This window comes from Notechis scutatus, chromosome 4 (assembly GCF_049901735.1).
Source record: "Notechis scutatus isolate UNSWTSFEM ecotype Mainland chromosome 4, rNotScu1.2, whole genome shotgun sequence".
Taxonomy (NCBI): Eukaryota; Metazoa; Chordata; class Lepidosauria; order Squamata; family Elapidae; genus Notechis; species Notechis scutatus.
Genome location: NC_142012.1, coordinates 92,656,092 through 92,681,041, shown reverse-complemented (window position 1 = coordinate 92,681,041; position 24,950 = coordinate 92,656,092). Strand labels below are relative to the sequence as shown.

The 24,950-nt window shown below is 42.2% G+C and overlaps 1 protein-coding gene across 1 annotated transcript in view; it reads right to left on the bottom strand.

Annotated features, from left to right (window-relative positions):
• Nucleotides 1-361: 361 nt before the first annotated feature.
• OIT3 (oncoprotein induced transcript 3) overlaps nucleotides 362-24,950 on the bottom strand; it is a 59,639-nt gene continuing 35,050 nt past the window's right edge. The window contains exons 6-9 of the mRNA XM_026681254.2: nucleotides 24,911-24,950; nucleotides 21,426-21,841; nucleotides 2,279-2,378; nucleotides 362-1,075 (exon numbers count right to left, since the gene is read on the bottom strand). The exon at nucleotides 24,911-24,950 is cut by the window's right edge and continues 121 nt beyond it. Coding sequence (XP_026537039.1) covers nucleotides 902-1,075; nucleotides 2,279-2,378; nucleotides 21,426-21,841; nucleotides 24,911-24,950 — 730 coding nt within the window. The 3' untranslated portion in view covers nucleotides 362-901. The remainder of the gene's footprint in view (nucleotides 1,076-2,278; nucleotides 2,379-21,425; nucleotides 21,842-24,910) is intronic.

The window sequence follows — 24,950 nt, the reverse complement described above, 5'->3', positions numbered from 1 at the left end:
CAAATCAGTAAGGAAAGGTCCTAGATCCATGAAATCATAAATCATCAGCCTATGAGGATGTTAACTTTTCAAAACATACACACACAATTAAGCATGACAATTTAATATGTTGATACATTTCCACCACTCCCAACTGTTATCCTAGTGTCATAACTGCTTTACAGAAATTCAAAATGTTGACATGTATGTCAAAGAAAGAAAGAAAAGGGAGCAAGGCTTCAACGGTTACAGCTGTAGCTTCAACTTGACATTTGTTTGAGCCGTGGATGCCCCAAAGGAGCATTTTTGGCTGTGCTTTGAATAAATCATGTGTCAGGGTTCCAAGTAATAAATCTATTGCAAGCAAAAACTCTGAGCCAGGTGGATTCCTCAAAGAATAACTTTATTGGAAATATCATATTCGCACATATCTGGTGAAAACCAACTCTGAAGGGTCCCTCAGTTTTCATCTAATTAAAAGTAAAAGTTTCCTCCCCAATCCCAAACAATCAATCACATGCCCAATCAAGGCAGCGTCCACTGGTCTGGTGACATCATTCCTCCTTCTTCCAGCCAGGTGTGAGAATATCCTTAGTTCCCAAAAGAAAGTATTATATTTTGACTACACAACCCTAGCTATTTCTAATCCCCCCTCCCAATCCCTCGCTCCAGTGCGGCAACACTGAAGCTCCAAGATGGCTTCGTCCAGGCTGGCTTCAAGGTTGATCATGTCTAACTGAAGCAGACTCTGCTTTGACCCTACAAAATCAAATTTCCCATTCAACGTCTCCGCCACATGCAACGGAATTGAGATGTAGACTATATCTAGTTTGAACTCAAGGGGAAGAGGGGCATATAGATATATATATTCACACATCTATTCCATCTGTTCATCCATCTATGGATGTATATAATCATACATCTATTCTTGCACATCAATTTTAATTGGGCCACTTGTCAGGATATGGTGTGCGATGTGGTCGCCTTCCTCTTGTGATCGGGCTCTTCTGCGCATCCGTCTGTGACAGCCCTGTGCACAGCGAGATCTCTCGTCTGTTACTCCACACACAAGAACACGGCAATGTAGAAACACTTCCTAAATGAGAAAAAAAGCATATTTATGTCTACATACCTACCTACCTACACACATACTTCATACATTATTGGGGAAGGAAAAGCAGCAGAGAGAGAGAGAGAGAGAGAGAGAGAGAGACTGGAGATTGACTTTCTATAAGAGATGTATTCATTTTGCCTTAGCTGCAGTTCTTGGTACAATATTTTGAAACGTCTCTCATTTGGGAGGTGAAGACAGAAACCACACAGTAGAAACAATATTAGCCTGGTGGAATCTTATCTGCACTGAATCTTCAGCCATCCCGTAATAAGGAGCAGACACTAATCCAGCAATAATCTTTACCTCAAACATTAGATACATTTTTGTAAATGCAAATTAAATATATCTGTCCAATAGTAGGTGTGAGCTTCAGAGAACGAGTCAGAACATTTTGATTGGAAATCTTTAAAAGCAGCCAGATTTTATATCATTTTAGGCAACAATATTATTTTACCCCTTAAAACTTAAAAGGAGTAATGTTGTTAACTTCTTTTCAAGAAAAACTGATGACACGTCTACACTGTAGAATAAAAGCTGGTTTCCCTGTCATTCTTTTCTTGAAATTTTGAAATTGCTGGGGTGCCAGGTATCTGAAACTCCATGTTGAATATTATGGTTATTGCCATAAAATGTGTTGTGATAATGAATTCTTAGGATGAGCCCACCTATATTTACTGATCTTGCAAACATTGTTAAGAAGTGCTTTGCACATGAAAAGTTCTCGTTTCAGAACAGGGATGTTTTGATGTTACCTAGTCTAAAATGATAGTACAAAATTTCCAATGGAAGCAAGCTGTGAAATCATCTGTTTGGTGCAATGGGTGATGTTTAGGAACCATATCTCAGATGGTCCATTTCATTAAACAACAGCTCAGGAGAAAGAAAATATGGTAGGTTTGGGAAATAGAAGAAGAAAACAGCAGGGTCAGGCAAGACTTGAAAGCATTTTGCAAACCTTTTACAATATTAATATTAGCTTCCCCCAATGTGGTGTTGGCACTAAAGCACTGTTTAATTAATTTAAATCCCCATTTACCAATAATATTCATTCCCATGTTCTCCTAGTCAAGTCTATCAAAAGTGAGAGAAGATCTTGGTGGCATCTGGATCTTCTGCTAGTCCATTTCAATAGACTTTTGACTTTGTCAGCTCTCCTGAAATTCATGAATTTGAATTTTTGCTCACCTTGTTGTCTTTGCCCACAAATTTGAACACTGGGACCTGAAAGTGTTTAGCCAGATGATCTTTTGAGGTGTACTGCTTTATGGAATCATCCGAAACGCAGCTGAAGAGAAAGGGAGAGAAGAAAAACATCAACAGCTTTCATAGAATGATGCCCAAAAGACAGAAGATATTTTAGTGCCTTCCAGGGAGGCTGGCAGGCATTCATATTGCTGTCTTAACTCTACTGGTAGGTCAGCCAAGACTGAAGATGAAAAAACAGGAGTCTAATTGCATTGCCAGAAATGTAAAAAATACCCATTGCAATTTTAAAAAATGATTAAAAGAATGCATTAGGCTTCCTTCAATCTGGATTTGCAGTTCTGCTAATGACCAAAAGATTTACCATCATCCTAAATCAAAGAAATCCTTAGCCAACCTTTGATTTTTTCCAACAAAAATATAGATATGACTCAGAGACGTGGCAAAACCAAAGAACTAATGGAGAAAATATTGTAGGATTTTTTTTCCTTTTCAGGTTCCCAACTACGTGGGATGAATGACAACACATCAAATAATTTTTCCTGATAATTCTTAATCTGAACTTTTCTGTTTATTTTTGTATATTTCTTTAAAGTAGATTGCAAATCTTTGTGTTGAAGAAAGTTTTTAAACATGGGTTGGAAGTGGACCTTTCGAATGTAGAGGATAGAATCAATGTCCTCTATTTAATTATGTTGTTGTTGGCAAATAATCATCTGTGTTTACAAAGAGGGAAACATCAAAATGGCTGTCACACTCCTGGGATCAAAGCCCTGTCCCTTTTGAATGTACACTGTGATATACCACAAAAAAGAGCAAGACATCAATCAGAGGACTGTGGTGGCCATCTTCATTTCCTGCCAGATACTCCTGCAAATAACCAAGACATTTATCTGAGAGAAGAAATAGGCAACATAATGCATTATTCCCAAGTGATTTTGTTCCATTATGCTTATAAAGTTACAGGATTTCTGAGTCCAAAAATTGAATTAATCAAATGATTACAAACATCTTTTTGTTTGTTTGTTTTGTCAATGTGTAATAGCTTCTGAGCCTCAATGGAGAATCAAAACCAACTGAATTAATATAAAGAAAATAGACTGAGGAAAGCAAAATAAATTTCCTTGAAAAATGAGATGTCATTCTAAGGACACAAAAATACTGAGAATAAGCTGATAGGGTGTTGTTATTCCTCAGTGCTTAGCTTCTTGTGTGACTGTGTCTGTGTCTTCAAAGAAAAAGTATATTCTTTGGTGTTGAATGATAACACAAAGGAATGCTTACCAGCAATTTAATCTACAGAATGCAGACTTTGAACATTATAAAACTTGCTACACAGAACAAAAAGCAAAGGAAAAGTACTAGACGTGGACAGCGATGTCCTACATAGAAATAACCTTTGGCTCTTGGAATCTGACATAAATTGCTCATTAATTGCATTTATCCTGAGTGAGAAGAGCCTATCAGACAGAACTTGAAGGTGGACTTTTGTTCCTTGTATTATTGCTAGATGGGGAGGGGAAGCATATCAAGAAAAGTTCAACAATTATTTATGTGGTAAGTACCCAGGACAGGCTTGGAAGAATAAAATAGATCAGTTAAAAAAACATTGCTATCTTTGCTAGTTAAAACCTATGCTATAATAAATCAACTGTTTTTAAGATACCACTAGATTCTTTGCTTTTCTTGCAATTCTCAAATACATTTTATAAACAGAAATATAGTAGCATGTACTGAGCAAGGTCCATTCCAACGTCTGCTCCAGCACCTTAAGAGATCAGATGGAATCACTATCTTGAGTCACAGCTATAAAAGCCATCTGTTCAAGTACAATTTCAAGGATTACTTCCCCCTGTAAGTTCCTTTACATGCTTCTATTTATTAGGCCATTGGTTTTCATTGATGTGTGTGTGTGTGTGTGTGTGTGTGAGAGAGAGAGAGAGAGAGAGAGAGAGAGATCTCAAATTAATACTCTATGAGAGCTTTAAAAAAATCAGTGGCATCTGGAATATGGATTATAATGCTACCATGTTCTACAAAGAAAGCTGAATGGTAGAAAATTCCTTGCTTTAGTGGCAGGAATGGAGCTGCTTCGGATTATGAGGCACACCTAGGTTTACTTTCAAGGCCAACCTTGGAGGGTATGGAATGGATGAGGAGAAATTCAAAAATTCAAGGAGGTTACTATTCAAATTCAAAGCCTGGACCTTTTTTGGGGGATGCGTATTATAGATTAAAAGGGTGGAGCTTTGATCTCACAATCACAGCTGTCTCTTGATTTGTTTATACCCCTACAACAGATGCTACTTGTCATGTACGCCGATCGAAAGAAGGACGCGAGAGTCAGTGACTTTTTTAGCTCTTTTATTCCATTCCGAGATCGGCTCGGCTCTTGCAGATCGGTGGCGGCTTATATAGAACTGGCCTTGCCGGCCGCGGCCAATGACACCGCTTCGAATCTCCCGCGATCGGTTTCCTCCAATCGCGGGGGATTCGCAGCGGGCCAATCAGTGCGGCTCGCTCAGCCAATCCGATTACTGCGCACCCTGGCCAATCAGGACGGGGCATTACAAGAATGCTAATGTGCAATACAGAACACTACTGTATGCTTTTTTGCCTTTGTGAAGTTTTCTCCATTTCTCTAATGTTTGACCAACATGTGTCTTCATGATTAACAGCAGAACTACTCCAAAGAGAAGTGGCAGGAAGACCCTGAAGCAATGGTAAGGAATCCAAAGATATGATCTTTCACCCAAGACTTCCATTGTGCTGTAATTTTAGCATTACAAGAATAAGAATGCCAGAATAACAGCGGCAATTGCACTTAGACTGATAAACCGCTTCATAGTGCTTTACAGTCTTCTCTAACAATCTGGGTCCTTATTTTACTGACCTGGAAGGATGAAAGGCTGAGTCAAGCTTAAGCCACTGAGAATCGAACACCTGAGTGAGCCTAGATTACCTCATTCTCACCACTGAGCCACCAGGGCTCCAGAATGCCAATTTAGTAAATTCCCCCCATGTCACTTTATGTCAGTGAGACTCAATGAACTTTATAAAACATTTATGAAGGAACTTGACATTGTTATTCACAAATGAAAATGTTAATTTACAGTATGAGCTTAGGGATAATACATCTAAAATTGTTTCATAAATAACAGGTACAAAGATGATCCCTAGGGGAACTTATAAATGTATGAAGTACATCAGAAAACAACACCACCAATATAAATTAAGAGACTGGATAAACACCAGATGCCACATAAGGCCTTCTTGGAAGACATGATCACTTTGCATTGATTTAAAAGGGTGCTTTATTTTGTTATTTAAAAGAAAACAGAACCATGTATTAGATATTCAGGATGAGAATGTCATTCACTGCTTATTCTGGGGGAAAAACCCTCTGTATTTTAGGAACTGTAGTATTTGCTAGGATGGAATATACCCCATTCAAACTTATGGCATAGAAAATTGGCTAATATTTATAGTGCTACAAGAGGCACAACCCCTCCATCCCATTATGTTAAAAAAATGTCATATTTTCCCCTTGCTATTAAAATAGCCTGGTCTAGTAAGAGATAGAGTATGTCCTTAACAGCAGGCAATTTGGCTTTTTAAGAACACAATTGAGAAATCTTTTTTTTTTAAATTGTTCTTCACTTGGGTATCTTTCTTCATCAAAAGCCTTCTGCAGAGTTTCCACAGTTTATGATCACATTGTGCCCTAGGCAAGGAGATGCTCCTTCCCATGATTAAGAATGCAGGTAAGAACTGGCTCTATAGAATTCCTGTGCATGGCCCTCCTTTAACACAAAGCTGGTTTCTAAATGAATTTCAGCAGCAGAGAAAACAACCGTTGCATGAAATTTGAGTTATCTCCCATCTATAGAGTAAGTGTACTCCTAGTTTCCAAGCTGGGTGTCAAGCTGCCACCTCATGCTTATGTTTTACTATTGTTTGGCAACAATCTGCCATGAACTCTGGGGAGGAGGTGTTAGATCTGGAGGAGTGGGCACAATAACGGAGACACGGCATCGGGTAGTGACACAACTCTTTAATAGTGACTTCAGAACAGAGCAACCAACTTGGGCAGCAGCAGCTCTTTTATAGAGCTGGCTGCTGCCGCAATAACCAATGAGAACGAGTTTAACCGCACTTAGTCTTCCAATCCGGGATGGCGCTGTCAGCCAATCAGGTTAGCCGAAGGCAGCCAATCATGATCACTTACTGCGGACCAATCCGAACTGCAGGTTTACGAGCCTACAGTTGGAGCGAAGCTCGAAGAGTTTTAATAATGAGTTTATTTAGTTAGTTGTAACACCCCTCCCCCTAGGTTCCGTCTGAGGGTGGGGTGGCGTATTCTCGCAAATAGGCAGGCCGTTTCACCTGCCTATTCGATTTCCGCTGTTCTACCAGTTTCCGTTCAGGTTCCGGTGAATCGTTTGTAGAACCGGGTGGTGACGACGGTTCCACTGTCTCGCTGGGTGAATCAAGGCTGTTTTCTTGGTTGTTTTTTGGGTTCTCTGGGCTTGCTTCCCTGACTGGGCTGCTATGTGGCGAGGCCGTCCCTTGGCTCGGGCTTCCGTCGGGTGGTGAGTATCCCTGGCTGGTTGTACCGTCTGCTGGGTTTTGCTGATTGGGTCCTCTGTTATTTCTATTTGGCCCCTCGTCTTCCCTTCCCCCCAGTTGGAAAATCAGGGGTGAGAGAGAGATTAGGCGCCAAGCGGGAACGCAGTTGGTCTATATGGCGCTTCCACAGTTTGCCGTCATTCATCTGTAAACGGTACGATCTGGGGCCTGTTAGCTGCGTGATGGTAGCGGGGACCCACAATGGGTCAGCCGAGAAGTTTTTGCAAAAACTAAATCGCCTACCTTGAACGCACGCGATACTTGCTGCTGGAACCGCAAGGTTTTTCTGGCGTGTAGGTTGGGTGTAGGCGATCGAGGTGTGAGCAAAGTTTCCGGCCCATCAAGAGTTCGGTCGGGGTTCTGTTCGTGGTGCTGTGTGGCGTGATGTGTTGAAGAAGAAGCATCCTGTTTATCTTGTCGTCAATATCGCCATGTTCCATTTTGTGCAGTGTTTTTTAATGAATTGTACCATACGCTTGGCCCTGCCATTGGCCGCAGGGTGAGCCGGCGAAGTTAAGGCATGGCGGATGCCCGGTCCGCTAGGTATTGCTCGAATGCAAGGGCAGTGAACTGGGGGCCATTATCCGAGACTAAAACGTCCGGCAGTCCGTGCGTAGCGAATAGTCTATTTAACTTTTTAGTGACGGCTTCTGTTGTGGTGCTTTTCATCTTGTGGACTTGAGCCAGTTTGAATAGGCATCCACCGTTATTAGAAAAGTGTGTCCCTTGGTGGGTCCCGCAAAATCAATGTGGATGCAGGACCAGGGGCCACGAGGTGGATCCCATTCAGTTGGAGGTGCCTTCGGTGGGGCAGCGCGGATTTCCTGGCACTTGTTGCATGTGGCCACCCAGGCTTCTATTTGTTTATCGATACCTGGCCACCACGTGTAACTTCTCGCTAACGCCTTCATCCGCACGATGCCTGGATGACCGTCGTGCAATAGTTTTAGGGCGCTGTGTTGTAATTTTTCAGGAATGATGACTCTGTCTCCCCACAAAACGCAGCCCTTCTGTGAGAACAGTTCCGTTTGTTGGTTTTTAAATGGTGTGAAGATGTTGTCGGGTTCGTTGTCAGGCCAGCCACGTTCCACCTAGCTGAGGACCCGAGCCAATGTGGGGTCCTTCTTTGTTTCCGCTGCGATGTCCCGTGCAGTCAGGGGTGGCGGCGGGAGAGTTTCGATCTGGAGCACCGTAAGGGTTGGAGCTGGATCGTCTATGGCTTCCGGCAGCGGAGAACAGCTCAACGCGTCAGCGTGGGGAATGGCTTTCCCCGGGCGGTGTAGCAGTTGATAACCATATGCGGCTAGAAACTCTGACCAACGGGTCATCCTTGTTGATAAGATGTGGGGAGTAGGCTTGTCCCCGCTAATATGCCAAGCAGTGGCTTGTGGTCAGTTATTATAGTAAACGGCCTCCATAAACATATTCATGAAAATGTTTAATAAGCGGCTACAATAGCAAAGCCTCTTTATTGAGTTGGCTATAGTTCCTTTCAGTCTTTGATAATGTTCGGGAAAAGAAAGCAATAGGTGCCTCATTGCCGTTTGGTAGGACATGGCTTAAAATGGCTCCCACCCGAACGCGCGGCGTCACACGTGACTGTTAAAGGCAAAGTCTCATTATACTGCATTAATACAGCGTTGGAGGTCAAGAGATCTTTTACTTGCTGGAACAGCTTGTTCTTCCGTTGTCCCTAGACCCAGGAAGCTTTCTTGTCTAGCAGACGATGTAGGGGCTCAGCTACAGTCGCTTTCTGGGGCAAGAAGATATTATAAAAGTTAATGAGTCCCAGGAAGGCTTGGAGGTCCGTTTTATTCCTAGGTCTGGGGCGTTTTTATGGCTGTTACTTTCTTTTGGTAGGATGAATTCCCTTTTTATCCAGGAGGTACCCCAGGAATTCAACCCTCTCAGTACAAAGTTGACACTTGTCTCTCTTTACCTTTAACCCGGCGTCTTTGAATTTTTGGAGAACCGCTCTGAGTCGGGTCTCCAGCACGTCTCTAGTGGGGGCAGCTATCAAGACATCATCGAAATAAGGCACGACCCCTTTTATGCCTTGCAGCAATCGCTCCATCAGGCTTTGAAAAATGCCTGGTGCTACACTTATGCCGAACTGGAGCCTATTACATTTAAACGCACCTCTGTGCGTGGCGATAGTCTGGGCCTCAGCAGTCTCTGCATCTACGGGTAGTTGCTGGTATGCCTGGGCAAGGTCCAATTTTGCAAAGATCTTTCCGCCGCCCAGGGAGTGAAGAAGATGTTGAACCACCGGTACAGGATAAGCGCTCTGCTGAAGCGCGTGGTTTAGGTGGCTCGATAATCCCCACAAATTCTTATCGATCCATCGGTTTTATGGGTGTTACAATCGGGGTTTCCCAATGGCCGTGATTGATTGGTTCTAACACCCCTTGGGCTATCAATTTGTCCAATTGTTCATCAATCTTTGGTTTGAGTGCGAAGGGCACTCGGCGAGGCTTAAGGCGTATGGGCGCAACATCGGGGCTGAGGCTAAGCGATATGGAGGACCCCTTGTACTTGCCTAGCTTCTCTGTGAATACGTCCTGGAACTCCTGGACGAGGGCGGCTTCCCAGTCACTGCTCCCGGTCTGGTGAATGCTGGCTAGTTCAATCCCCAGTGGAGCGAACCATTGTAAGCCCAACAAGCTGGGCGGTCTCGATCTACGATGGTAAGAGGCAGAGTTGCTGTGTGGTCTTTAAAGGAGACCTGGACGTGGCGGGACCCGGCAACGGGGTTCGGTTTCCCTGATAGTCCCTTAATATGACTTTCTGGGTGCTGAGGTCTTGACGACGGATGCCAGGGATCAGCTGTTTGAAAGTCCTCCACGAGACCATTGATAGGGATGAACCCAAGTCTACTTCCATTACGCATGGACGATTCTCTATGGTGACCCTCACTCGGATCTTCCTTGCATCCAAGGATGAGGCGTGACCGATGGTGATGGTTTGATGCGTCTCTTCTCGTCTAGCTGACGCAGCAGGCGCTCGATTTCTGTAGTGATAGTGGTTCCATTGGTGATTCAGGCGATCCCGGTTCACGGGTGGGCTGCCCGTAGCTTGCGGGAGTTGTTCTCTCTACGGATTGGACTTGACCCTCGCTTGCTCCTGCAGACCTTTGCAATATGGCCCCTTTTTCCACAGGAACGGCAGAGTGCGTCGAGGAATTTGCAATCAGCTTGCGGGTGATTTGCCCCACAACCGGCGCATTGATGCGAAGGTTTTTGTTTCGCTGGTCTCGCTGGTCGTGCTCTGACCGGAGTCGGTTTACCTCTTCTTCCTCACTATCAATGGGGATTCGAGGTCTTCATGGTGCGCCATTGTTAAGTGCTTTTCTGGGAAAGGCGAAGTATCATTGGCGAGTTGACGGAGCGGTGCGTTGGTGCGGCACATTCGAGCGGCCGACTTCCTGGTTGCCTCTGCTGCAGTAGCGTCAGCGATGACATCTGCAAGATCGATGTCCCCTTTGGCCATGATCTTGCTCTGTGCCGTGTGGTCATCTAATCCCAGAACTATGCGGTCTCGCATAGCTTCTTCGAGGTTTGAGAAACCACAGAGTCCACCTAGGTTTCGGAGGTCAGCGATGAAGTCTCCAACGCTCTCGCCCTTCCGTTGGTCCCTCTGGTAAAATTCGTGTCTTCTGATGAGGATTGGCACGCGGGTGCATAATGGGCCCGAAGAATAGGAGCGAGGTTATCCCAATCCATTGACTTAACCTCTGCAGGCTTTGCAAGTGCCTTGGCCATTTTGAAAATGGCAGGCCTGCAATGGGTCAGGAAAACCGCTCGTTTCTTGCCAGGCGAAGCGTCCTTCAGGTTGTTGGTCTCCAAAAACATCTGGAACCTGTCCATATCGAGTCCCAGTCTTCGTTAGCTGGGCCAAATGGAGCGGGTGGTATGGTGCCGCTGGCCATCTTGCCGTTGTTGATGCTCTTTCAGCCACGTGCTCTGTTTGGTGCACAGCGAGTGCTCAGTTGGCTCTATTGTCTCCGCATCCCATCCTCGTCGCCAGTGTTAGATCTGGAGGAGTGGGCGCAATAATGGAGACACGGCATCGGGTAGTGACACAACTCTTTAATAGTGACTTCAGAACAGAGCAACCAACTTGGGCAGCAGCAGCTCTTTATAGAGCTGGCTGCTGCCGCAATAACCAATGAGAACGAGTTTAACCGCACTTAGTCTTCCAATCCGGGATGGCGCTGTCAGCCAATCAGGTTAGCTGAAGGCAGCCAATCATGATCGCTTACTCGCGGACCAATCCGAACTGCAGGTTTACGAGCCTACAGTTGGAGCGAAGCTCGAAGAGTTTTTAATAATGAGTTTATTTAGTTAGTTCGTAACAGGAGGGAGGGAGGGAGGGAGAAGGTTTCAAGGAAGCGAAAAGTTTGCTGTATCTCCCTGAGATGCAACTTCAAGGTAAACTGGCTGGAACGGAACACAGTTGCATGCCAACCAGTGGTGGGATTCAAATGTTTTTACTACCAGTTTTGTGGCATGGCTTGGTGGGTGTGGTGTCACTTGGTGGGTGTGACTTGGTGGGTGTGGCAGGGGAAGGTTACTGCAAAATCTCATTCCCTCCCCACCCCACTAACCTGCTTTCCAGCTCTGTTCTCTTGTGCAGGGCAACAAAAGAAGACCCAGCTGATCAGCTGGGACTCTGGAGGCAGATCATAGATGGAGGCAGGGCCAATCAGAGGTGGTATTTGCTGGTTCTCTGAAATACTTGAAATTTCCACTACCGGTTCTCCAGAACTGGTCAGAACCTGCTGAATACCACCTCTGATGCCAACCTACATGTAAAGTGACCGTTCAAAAAACATCTTCTTTGAATTTGATTGGACATACGGGGAGCAGCATTGGGAGACACCTAAGGAAAGGAAAAGTGAGACTTGGGGGTTTTGGCACACAATTTTTTAGTTCTGACTTTACTGTAATTCACTTGTCTTCAAGTAAACTATACCTTTCTCAACAAATGGAGTCAAGGATCATTTTTACTTAGAGGTTTAAGCTGAGGCAGGTCTGACACTGGGTTTCAAAAGAGGAATTTCTTTTGCAATAAGTTTTGTGATTTGTTTGGGTTGTCCCCAGCCTTTATGCAGTATGTGTGTTAGGGTAATAATTTCCAGCCCATCAATCATAAGTGTGGTATAGTGTAATGACTAAATGCTTTCCCCGCCTTCCATCTGCTTACGGGATTTATATTTTAAGGGACCCCAACTGTTCATTTAATCTCTCATTTCTCTAAAGAAACACTATATACCCTTAGACTTGCCTAAACATTATAGTTAATGTATATACTTATAGTTGCAATGATGAGTGGCTCAAGACTGCCATTTCCTGTTGCTGTTCCTTTGGGTTTTTTATTTGCTCTTGCCGTCATTTTATTATTTGTGAACGTTGATGTTCAGCAGAGCATAGAATTTGAATTTTGAGCATCCTGAAACATGGAACAAACTAATGAAAATGATAAAGAAACAAGAATTATTTTTGAGCCAAGCTGTGATTAGTTTTAACATTCTGAAGCTGGTTATCTGTTAACTAGTTCAGAAACAATTCATTTGAAAGCAGTCAGAGATATTGTGAATTTGTTACTGCTTTTATACAATCCCTCCCTAATCTGCTTAAATAACTTGAGGCTCAAACATAAATAACTTGAGGCTAAAAGTTAAATAAATAACTTGAGGCTAAAACATAAATTGAACCCGTAGGCTGGGTAAGTTCTATTCACCTCCAGTTGAACACAGGCATTTTACATGGTAGTTTATTGGGGCTCCCGGTTGCATTGAGTTTGTACTTCTTTTAATCAGCTCTTATCTTTCACGATCTCTCCGGTCACCAGCGAGAAGATTAGGGGACATATGGCCATTTCATGTAAATATAAGGTGAGACCAACTTACTTCTCATGTTTCTGTATGTCCTTTTATCTAGGGGTGGATGGCTGGGGTTCACAGGGGTTCGGAAGAGCCCATAACTAAGATTCTATGCAGTTCAGAGAACCCCAAATCCCATTCCTGGCTGGCCCCGCCCCATCCTGCCCCTCCCAGAAGTCCCCATGCAGCCCGTTTGGGGTGCAGGTAAGTGCAGGGCACATGGGGAAGTTCAGGGACGGTAAAAAACGGGCCTCCCAGAAGGTTGGGAAGGCTGAAAATGGGCCTGTCTCCAGCTTCCAGAAGGCCTCTGGAGGCTCGAAGAAAACATCCGGAGCCCAAGGAGGGCAAAAAACGCCCCCTGCCATAGTGCAGGAGGCTGACTAGGCCACACCCACCATGGCACGCCCACCCAGCAACGTTTATCATACTTCAAAAAGTATAAGTTTTTCTAGCTTGTGTTTCCTAATCATTCTCTTTTCCTCTAGCTACCTGATTGTGTCATATTTTCCTCTCTATTGCTCAAATTCTCTGCCCCTGCACTAGTCTGTGGTTCATTTGAGATATTTTGCCATCTCTGGATGGCCGTTCTCAAGAGTCAGTCTACAAATCTTTTGGCTAATCTCTCTCTCTCTCTCTCTCTCTCTCTCTCTCTCTCATAGTCATGTTGGTTTGGGCTACCTAAGCACAGGGGTAACAAGATTTTGAATCAAATTACATAAAGGGTGATATAACAGACCATCACATACATCCAATTGTACTGAACAACTTAAGGTTTACAATACAAAGGCTTATCCAATGAAAAACAATTAGGATAAAAATGCCTGCCTTGAGTTATATATAGAAAGTGTGTGTATGCACACACATTCATACACACACATATAATATTAAAGTAACAATTGTTAATAAAAAAGTCAAAAAAGTAATACCTGGATTCAGAAAAATAGAAAGAAAAGAAAAGAAAAGGAGAAGATTACAACATGATTTGAGTTTTCTATTTGACCTAAAACAGAAGTTGAATTAGTGTGGCAAAAGAAAACAAAGTTAGTACCAATAATAATAGGCACCTTGGGGGCAAGCCAGAAACAACTGCAGCACTGCTTCAATACCATTGGCATTGACAAAATCACCACCAGTCAATTGCAAAAGACAGCCCTGCTTGGAACATCTTATATCTGCAACAATACCTCTAATACCACTTACACAACTTCTATTCCAGGTCTTTGGGAAGGACTCAATAGCTAGATAAAAATGCCAAATCCAGTCTAAACATCTGGCTGACTGTGCAAGCAATCCATTAAAAATGGATAGAAAGCAAGAATCAATGCTATTAACGTTGTCAATACAATTCTCATACAAAATACGAATTCTTCGCAAAGGCAAAAGGACTGGGCTCTGTTTGAAGTCTGGAACAGCTGTAAAAGATCATTCTGCTCATTCATGTTAAATATGCTCTAATGAGGGATGAACAGCTGGGCTACATAAAAAAGGGTAAATGTCTTTAATTATGGCCACCAAATTGTTCAAGCATTATCATGAGAAAAGAAAGTTTCTCTGCTAAAAAGGATTGTAATTTTAATTGTAAATGAGAGCCAGTTTGGTCTAGTCTAGTGGTTAAGGCACCAGGCTAGAAAATGGAAAGTTATGTGTTCAAGTCCCAGCTTAGCCATGAAAGCCAACTGAGTGACTTAGGGCTACTCACTTCTAACCCAACTGACCTCACAGGATTGTTGTTGTGGGGTAAATAGGAAGGGGAAGGTGTGTCGGATATATTAGCTGCCTTAAGTTGTTTGTAAAAATAATAAAGGTGGGATACAAATAAATACATTTCACCTATTTGCTCAACCTCTGTTTTCTTTTTATGGAGTGGATAGTTTTGCCTGCATAATCATGACCGCTGGCCATTGTTCTAATTTCTCAGCTGGCTAAAAGGCATGCTGACAGTCTCAGGAAAGATTTGAGTTCCTTTCTTTCCTTGAACTTCAATGACTAAATAATCAAGTTTTAAAATCTCAGAACAAAGACAAAAGCAGTCAAGGCTTACCCATCTCGAATTAAGTGGTACTTCAGGATCTCGTCTGTTTTGGATGTAGGGGTAGCAAAGCAACTCTCCACCAATGTCTCCAGACCATTGACATGCACCAAGGGCTCAATCCCAAAATACAAAGAGTCTCGGAGTTTAAGAGTGGGAAGGGAGTCCTGATAGGACTCTTCAAAATCTTTGTCTTTGAATATCTCAAGTGTGAAAGGGAAGACGCCTTGATTGTGACCCATAATTTCCAGGGGCAAATTCTTCACATTGGGGATATAGCCTTCCGAGATAGTGTAGTGGCGAGGAAATTCACAAGTCACAGGGATCAACAGCTTTCCTGTATGGACAATGATGTCCCCATTACTGCCGGGTGTTTGCTTTGGCAAGCCGGTGACCATATTGGTAGCAACTATTTTGTCATTTACTACCTGTAGACAGAGGGCGAAGATGGTATGGTAAAGTTAGACGGATTGCCTGAATAAAAGGATATGTCAGGAACAACATTATTCAGCATCATCTGGACTAGGTGACCATCTGCAAGAATACAAAAAAAAAAAAAAAAAAAACCTAGCCAAAAGGGGAAGTCAAGAACCAGAAACCAGCCATCTAGGATTACATTTTTGTATTTATCTCTTTTTAAGAATGCATTTCTAGCTTGCATATTAGAAGGACTCTCTTCTAATAAGCTATGCATGACTAATAAGCTTTCCGGGGTTAATGAGCAGGGCTGGTTATATTATTATCTACCATAACAAACAAAGTACATTAGAAGAAGAAGGGAAATTAATGGTGCCCATAGATCATAACAATTCTGCTTAAACAATGATTTCTTAGAGAAGTAAAATATTCCAGTATTTATTATTTTCATTAAAAACGGTTTATAGTTAATTAAAAATGACCTTCTGGAGAGAAATTGGAATTCTGCTTGGGCTAACAGGATTATGCCATAACTGAGCACAAAAGCCAAATTTTAGAAAGTTACAAAAATCGATTGCAGAATTTGTCAAGAAAGGCAAAAGTCAAGCATAATGAATATCCCAGCCTACAATAATAAAAGAAGAGTCCCTTTCTCGGTTCCATGAAATATGTTTCTAATTGGGATATCATCAAATAACTGATACCACTGCAGGACTCGATAGGTGATAGATAAGTTAACTTGCACTCTCTCTTTTAGAATAGTCTTTTTCAAATTTGGCAACTTAAAGCTGGGTGGATTTCAACTCCAAAAAGCATGTGTGTGTGTATGTATGTATACAGTAATCCTTGACTTACAATCATTCATTTGGGGACCATTCAAAGTTACAACAGCACTGCAAAAAGTTACTTGTGACCATTTTTCACACTTATGACCGTTGTAGCTTCTCCATAGTCACATGATCAAAATTCAGAAGCTTGGCTACTGGCTCGTATTTATGATGGTTGCAGTCTCCTAGGGTTATGTGATCACCTTTTGTGACCTTCTGACAAGCAAGGTCAACGGGTAAGCCAGATGTATTTAATGACCGTGTTATTAACAGATTTAACAGAATAATAGAGTTGGAAGGGACCTTATAGGTCATCTGGTCCAACCCCTGCCCAAGCAGGAAACCCTACACTGTTTCTGACAAGTGGCAGTCCAGTCTCTTCTTGAAAGCCTCCAGTGATGAAGCTTCCACAACTTCTGAAGGCAACTTCTGTTCCATTGCTTGACTGTTCTCACTGTCAGGAAATATCTCCTTATTTCCAGGTTGAATCTCTCCTTGTTCAGTTTCCATCCATTATTCCTTGTTTGGCCTTCAGGTGCTTTGGAAAATAGCTTGACCCCTTCCTCTCTGGGGCAGCCCCTCAAATTTTGGAAGATGGCTATCATGTCTCCCCTGGTCTTTCTATTCACTAGACTAGCCATTCCCAGTTCCTGTAACCATTCATCGTATGTTTTAGCCTCCAGTGCCCTAATTATCCCAGTTGCTCTTCTCTGTACTTTTAACTTACTACAAATGCAGCAATTCATTTAACAACTGTGACAAGGAAGGGCGTAAAAGGAAGGGCAAAACTCACTTAAATGTCTCAGTTAGCAACATAAATTTGGGGTTCAATTGCATCATAAGTTGAGGACTACCTGTATTTGAAAAAAAAAAAAAAGTGAATGGTGTGGAATAGGAGATGCTATTTCAGGTTCTACTCTTGCCTGGATATTTTAAGACAAATCATAACAGCAGTCGTCATTATTTCTGTATTTTCTCTTATTCGGAGTCTGCTCCTGGAAGGAACAAGGAGACCAACATTCCAAAGCTTGGAGAAATTTCCTCTTCTAGGATTCTTTAGGAAGTCACACAGTGAGGTTGGCAGAAACAACCCTCTAGGTCTATTCCACTGATCTACAGATTTATTTAAACAACAATGGCCTTTGCACAGTGGCAGAGAAGCAGGTTGAAAGCAAAAGGTTGGGAATTATTATTATTATTTTGCTCCACACAGTTGCTAGGCAATCTATATATAGAGCAGTTACTTAGGTCTGCACCTCCAGTGACAGATGCGTCCATTCATTTAAGTATGCTAAAGCCACTGTGGAAAATTTTAATAATGAAGGAATAAAATATAAGGGCCTTGGGACACAGCAATGCTCATAAATATGAGTCTGTTGCCAAGCACCTTAATTTTGATCGCACAATCATGGAGATGCATGATCATGGGTCGTAACTGTGAAAAACAGTCACAAGTCAGAGTTTTCAGTGCCCTTGTATCTTTGAACAGTCACTAAATGAACCATTGTAAGTCAAGGACTACCTGTATTATGCACATAACATGAGGAGAGATTCCCCATGGACTGTACCTTGAGATCTCATGTGATGACCTGGGGCGTGGCACAAAAGCAACAAAGTCACAAAAGTAAGTAAAGTCCCTTTAATTCCTCCAACTTGGCCTCCAATGTCTAGTTATCATCGGCTGAAGAAAAACTCTCCCAAGAACAGTTTTTAAAGGGAAGAAATTTAGTCCAAACCCAAAGTACATATAAATTATAAATAAAAACCAACACAAACCACTGCTGTAGCAATTAACGAGATAGGGCAAGATAAGGAATTGCAGAACTCAAAAGATAATGTAACACATACAGTTGGGAGGACCCCAGAACCCAGATAAGGCTTGACAAACAAAGATAATGCACACTTTGCTTCCAGCAAGGATCTGTGTGCAAACATCCTCTTTATCCTGTTTTCCCAGCTACAGCTAATGAAGGGAATCAGGGCCTTTTTCTCCCCGTAACCCACGTTGCTCCCCTATCCGTTCCTCCCTGTGCCCTAGGATGAAGAGGGGTGGCCCTGGGTCTTCCTCTGAATGCCCAGCTGGACTCTGCCCTTCCCCAGTTTCCTCCAGAGCCACTGGAGCCACACTCCCACTCTCTGTCATCTGTTCGACCTCCCCTCAGAATCAGATTCCAACAGGGCATGACATCTCAAGAGGAAAGGTAGGATATCAATGCAACACTAAAACAAACAAATGCAATCAGTACATACATCAATAGATGTTCCACAGGTTTTCAGTGAGAAGATAAGGTTGACATGAGTGCCATTGGATACTCCTTTGCAGGAGCTATTGGTAAGTGAGAGGTCCATTCCCCCAACAAGATCCTTGGGAATATTCACTTCTATAGACGTAGATTTACATATAACTGGAACTGTAAGAAGGAGCACAGCTAGTAAGTGAGTCGGAAGTTAAAACACTGCCTTTCAGTGATGTTCCTGTAAGAAGCAGGATTAAGTCTTTTTGAATATCTGTCACTTCTATATCAAATGTTTCCAGGTTCTGGCCTCAGAAAATGATGCCGTGGTGATACAGTGGTTAACATACAGTATCGCTGGCTGACTCTGCCCACAGCCAGGCAGTTCGAGTTCTCACCAGCAAACTCAATCCTTCCGAAAAATGAGGACTAGATTGTTGGGAGCAATAGGTTAACTCTGTAAACCACTTAGAGATGTAAAGTTGTGAAGCTGTATATAAGTCTAATTGCTGTTGCTAGTGCGTGAATATAAAATGGTTGGATGGCCATTGTTATAGAAAGCAATGGTATTTGAGATGAGCAATTTTAAATATTCAACAAAGGACCAAGAAGACTTACTTCCCTTTTGATAGCTGAACAACATTCTGCATCCTGATAGAAGTGTAATTTTGTCAGTTTTAACATTTGAGGCTGAGAAGTTTCTGTTAACTAGTTCAGAAACAATTAATTTGAAAGCAGTCAGAGATATTGTGAATTTGTTACTGCTTTTATACAATCCCTCCCTAATCTGCTTGAGGCTAAAACATAAATAACTTGAGGCTAAAAGTTAAATAAATAACTTGAGGCTAAAACATAAATTGAACCATAGGCTGGGTAAGTTCTATTCACCTCCAGTTGAACACAGGCATTTTACATGGTAGTTTATTGGGGCTCCCGGTTGCATTGAGTTTGTACTTCTTTTAATCAGCTCTTATCTTTCACGATCTCTCCGGTCACCAGCGAGAAGATTAGGGGACATATGGCCATTTCATGTAAATATAAGGTGAGACCAACTTACTTCTCATGTTTCTGTATGTCCTTTTATCTAGGGGTGGATGGCTGGGGGTTCACAGGGGTTCGGAAGAGCCCATAACTAAGATTCTATGCAGTTCAGAGAACCCCCAAATCCCATTCCTGGCTGGCCCCGCCCCATCCTGCCCCTCCCAGAAGTCCCCATGCAGCCCGTTTGGGGTGCAGGTAAGTGCAGGGCACATGGGGAGGTTCAGGGACGGTAAAAAACGGGCCTCCCAGAAGGTTGGGAAGGCTGAAAATGGGCCTGTCTCCAGCTTCCAGAAGGCCTCTGGAGCCCAGGGAGGCTGTTTTCGTCCTCCCGGAGGCTCGAAGAAAACATCCGGAGCCCAAGGAGGGCAAAATACGCCCCCTGCCATAGTGCAGGAGGCTGACTAGGCCACACCCACCATGGCCACGCCCACCCAGCAACCTTTATCATACTTCAAAAAGTATAAGTTTTACTAGCTTGTGTTTCCTAATCATTCTCTTTTCCTCTAGCCACCTGGTTGTGTCATATTTTCTTCTCTATTGCTCAAATTCTCTGCCCCTGCACTAGTTTGTGGTTCATTTGAGATATTTTGCCATCTCTGGATGGCCGTTCTCAAGAGTCAGTCTACAAATCTTTTGGCTAATCTCTCTCTCTCTCTCTCTCTCTCTCTCTCTCTCTCTCTCTCTCATAGTCATGTTGGTTTGGGCTACCTAAGCACAGGGGTAACAAGATTTTGAATCAAATTACATAAAGGGTGATATAACAGACCATCACATACATCCAATTGTACTGAACAACTTAAGGTTTACAATACAAAGGCTTATCCAATGAAAAACAATTAGGATAAAAATGCCTGCCTTGAGTTATATAAAGTGTGTGTATGCACACGCATTCACACACACACATATAATATTAAAGTAACAATTGTTAATAAAAAAGTCAAAACAGTAATACCTGGATTCAGAAAAATAGAAAGAAAAGAAAAGAAAATGAGAAGATTACAACATGATTTGAGTTTTCTATTTGACCTAAAACAGAAGTTGAATTAGTGTGGCAAAAGAAAACAAAGTTAGTACCAATAATAATAGGCACCTTGGGGGCAAGCCAGAAACAACTGCAGCACTGCTTCAATACCAGTGGCATTGACAAAATCACCACCAGTCAATTGCAAAAGACAGCCCTGCTTGGAACATCTTATATCTGCAACAATACCTCTAATACCACTTACACAACTTCTATTCCAGGTCTTTGGGAAGGACTCAATAGCTAGATAAAAATGCCAAATCCAGTCTAAACATCTGGCTGATCAGTGCAAGCAATCCATTAAAAATGGATAGAAAGCAAGAATCAATGCTATTAATGTTGTCAATACAATTCTCATACAAAATACGAATTCTTCGCAAAGGCAAAAGGACTGGGCTCTGTTTGAAGTCTGGAACAGCTGTAAAAGATCATTCTGCTCATTCATGTTAAATATGCTCTAATGAGGGATGAACAGCTGGGCTACATAAAAAAGGGTAAATGTCTTTAATTATGGCCACCAAATTGTTCAAGCATTATCATGAGAAAAGAAAGTTTCTCTGCTAAAAAGGATTGTAATTTTAATTGTAAATGAGAGCCAGTTTGGTCTAGTCTAGTGGTTAAGGCACCAGGCTAGAAAATGGAAAGTTATGTGTTCAAGTCCCAGCTTAGCCATGAAAGCCAACTGAGTGACTTAGGGCTACTCACTTCTAACCCAACTGACCTCACAGGATTGTTGTTGTGGGGTAAATAGGAAGGGGAAGGTGTGTCGGATATATTAGCTGCCTTAAGTTGTTTGTAAAAATAATAAAGGTGGGATACAAATAAATACATTTCACCTATTTGCTCAACTTCTGTTTTCTTTTTATGGAGTGGATAGTTTTGCCTGCATAATCATGACCACTGGCCATTGTTCTAATTTCTCAGCTGGCTAAAAGGCATGCTGACAGTCTCAGGAAAGATTTGAATTCCTTTCTTTCCTTAAACTTCGATGACTAAATAATCAAGTTTTAAAATCTCAAAATAAAGACAAAAGCAGTCAAGGCTTACCCATCTCGAATTAAGTGGTACTTCAGGATCTCGTCTGTTTTGGATGTAGGGGTAGCAAAGCAACTCTCCACCAATGTCTCCAGACCATTGACATGCACCAAGGGCTCAATCCCAAAATACAAAGAGTCTCGGAGTTTAAGAGTGGGAAGGGAGTCCTGATAGGACTCTTCAAAATCTTTGTCTTTGAATATCTCAAGTGTGAAAGGGAAGACGCCTTGATTGTGACCCATAATTTCCAGGGGCAAATTCTTCACATTGGGGATATAGCCTTCCGAGATAGTGTAGTGGCGAGGAAATTCACAAGTCACAGGGATCAACAGCTTTCCTGTATGGACAATGATGTCCCCATTACTGCCGGGTGTTTGCTTTGGCAAGCCGGTGACCATATTGGTAGCAACTATTTTGTCATTTACTACCTGTAGACAGAGGGCGAAGATGGTATGGTAAAGTTAGACGGACTGCCTGAATAAAAGGATATGTCAGGAACAACATTATTCAGCATCATCTGGACTAGGTGACCATCTGCAAGAATACAAAAAAAAAAAAAAAAAACCTAGCCAAAAGGGGAAGTCAAGAACCAGAAACCAGCCATCTAGGATTACATTTTTTGTATTTATCTCTTTTAAGAATGCATTTCTAGCTTGCATATTAGAAGGACTCTCTTCTAATAAGCTATGCATGACTAATAAGCTTTCCGGGGTTAATGAGCAGGGCTGGTTATATTATTATCTACCATAACAAACAAAGTACATTGGAAGAAGAAGGGAAATTAATGGTGCCCATAGATCATAACAATTCTGCTTAAACAATGATTTCTTAGAGAAGTAAAATATTCCAGTATTTATTATTTTCATTAAAAACGGTTTATAGTTAATTAAAAATGACCTTCTGGAGAGAAATTGGAATTCTGCTTGGGCTAACAGGATTATGCCATAACTGAGCACAAAAGCCAAATTTTAGAAAGTTACAAAAATCGATTGCAGAATTTGTCAAGAAAGGCAAAAGTCAAGCATAATGAATATCCCAGCCTACAATAATAAAAGAAGAGTCCCTTTCTCGGTTCCATTAAATATGTTTCTAATTGGGATATCATCAAATAACTGATACCACTGCGGGACTCGATAGGTGATAGATAAGTTAACTTGCACTCTCTCTTTTAGAATAGTCTTTTTCAAATTTGGCAACTTAAAGCTGGGTGGATTTCAACTCCAAAAAGCATGTGTGTGTGTATGTATGTATACAGTAATCCTTGACTTACAATCATTCATTTGGGGACCATTCAAAGTTACAACAGCACTGCAAAAAGTTACTTGTGACCATTTTTCACACTTATGACCGTTGTAGCTTCTCCATAGTCACATGATCAAAATTCAGAAGCTTGGCTACTGGCTCGTATTTATGATGGTTGCAGTCTCCTAGGGTTATGTGATCACCTTTTGTGACCTTCTGACAAGCAAGGTCAACGGGTAAGCCAGATGTATTTAATGACCGTGTTATTAACAGATTTAACAGAATAATAGAGTTGGAAGGGACCTTATAGGTCATCTAGTCCAACCCCCTGCCCAAGCAGGAAACCCTACACTGTTTCTGACAAGTGGCAGTCCAGTCTCTTCTTGAAAGCCTCCAGTGATGAAGCTTCCACAACTTCTGAAGGCAACTTCTGTTCCATTGCTTGACTGTTCTCACTGTCAGGAAATATCTCCTTATTTCCAGGTTGAATCTCTCCTTGTTCAGTTTCCATCCATTATTCCTTGTTTGGCCTTCAGGTGCTTTGGAAAATAGCTTGACCCCTTCCTCTCTGGGGCAGCCCCTCAAATTTTGGAAGATGGCTATCATGTCTCCCCTGGTCTTTCTATTCACTAGACTAGCCATTCCCAGCTCCTGTAACCATTCATCGTATGTTTTAGCCTCCAGTGCCCTAATTATCCCGGTTGCTCTTCTCTATACTTTTAACTTACTACAAATGCAGCAATTCATTTAACAACTGTGACAAGGAAGGGCGTAAAAAGGAAGGGCAAAACTCACTTAAATGTCTCGGTTAGCAACATAAATTTGGGGTTCAATTGCATCATAAGTTGAGGACTACCTGTATTTGAAAAAAAAAAGTGAATGGTGTGGAATAGGAGATGCTATTTCAGGTTCTACTCTTGCCTGGATATTTTAAGACAAATCATAACAGCAGTCGTCATTATTTCTGTATTTTCTCTTATTCCGGAGTCTGCTCCTGGAAGGAACAAGGGGACCAACATTCCGAAAGCTTGGAGAAATTTCCTCTTCTAGGATTCTTTAGGAAGTCACACAGTGAGGTTGGCAGAAACAACCCTCTAGGTCTATTCCACTGATCTACAGATTTATTTAAACAACAATGGCCTTTGCACAGTGGCAGAGAAGCAGGTTGAAAGCAAAAGGTTGGGAATTATTATTATTATTTTTGCTCCACACAGTTGCTAGGCAATCTATATATAGAGCAGTTACTTAGGTCTGCACCTCCAGTGACAGATGCGTCCATTCATTTAAGTATGCTAAAGCCACTGTGGAAAATTTTAATAATGAAGGAATAAAATATAAGGGCCTTGGGACACAGCAATGCTCATAAATATGAGTCTGTTGCCAAGCACCTTAATTTTGATCGCACAATCATGGAGATGCATGATCATGGGTCGTAACTGTGAAAAACAGTCACAAGTCAGAGTTTTCAGTGCCCTTGTATCTTTGAACAGTCACTAAATGAACCATTGTAAGTCAAGGACTACCTGTATTATGCACATAACATGAGGAGAGATTCCCCATGGACTGTACCTTGAGATCTCATGTGATGACCTGGGGCGTGGCACAAAAGCAACAAAGTCACAAAAGTAAGTAAAGTCCCTTTAATTCCTCCAACTTGGCCTCCAATGTCTAGTTATCATCGGCTGAAGAAAAAACTCTCCCAAGAACAGTTTTTAAAGGGAAGAAATTTAGTCCAAACCCAAAGTACATATAAATTATAAATAAAAACCAACACAAACCACTGCTGTAGCAATTAACGAGATAGGGCAAGATAAGGAATTGCAGAACTCAAAAGATAATGTAACACATACAGTTGGGAGGACCCCAGAACCCAGATAAGGCTTGACAAACAAAGATAATGCACACTTTGCTTCCAGCAAGGATCTGTGTGCAAACATCCTCTTTATCCTGTTTTCCCAGCTACAGCTAATGAAGGGAATCAGGGCCTTTTTCTCCCCCGTAACCCACGTTGCTCCCCTATCCGTTCCTCCCTGTGCCCTAGGATGAAGAGGGGGTGGCCCTGGGTCTTCCTCTGAATGCCCAACTGGACTCTGCCCTTCCCCAGTTTCCTCCACAGCCACTGGAGCCACACTCCCACTCTCTGTCATCTGTTCGACCTCCCCCTCAGAATCAGATTCCAACAGGGCATGACATCTCAAGAGGAAAGGTAGGATATCAATGCAACACTAAAACAAACAAATGCAATCAGTACATACATCAATAGATGTTCCACAGGTTTTCAGTGAGAAGATAAGG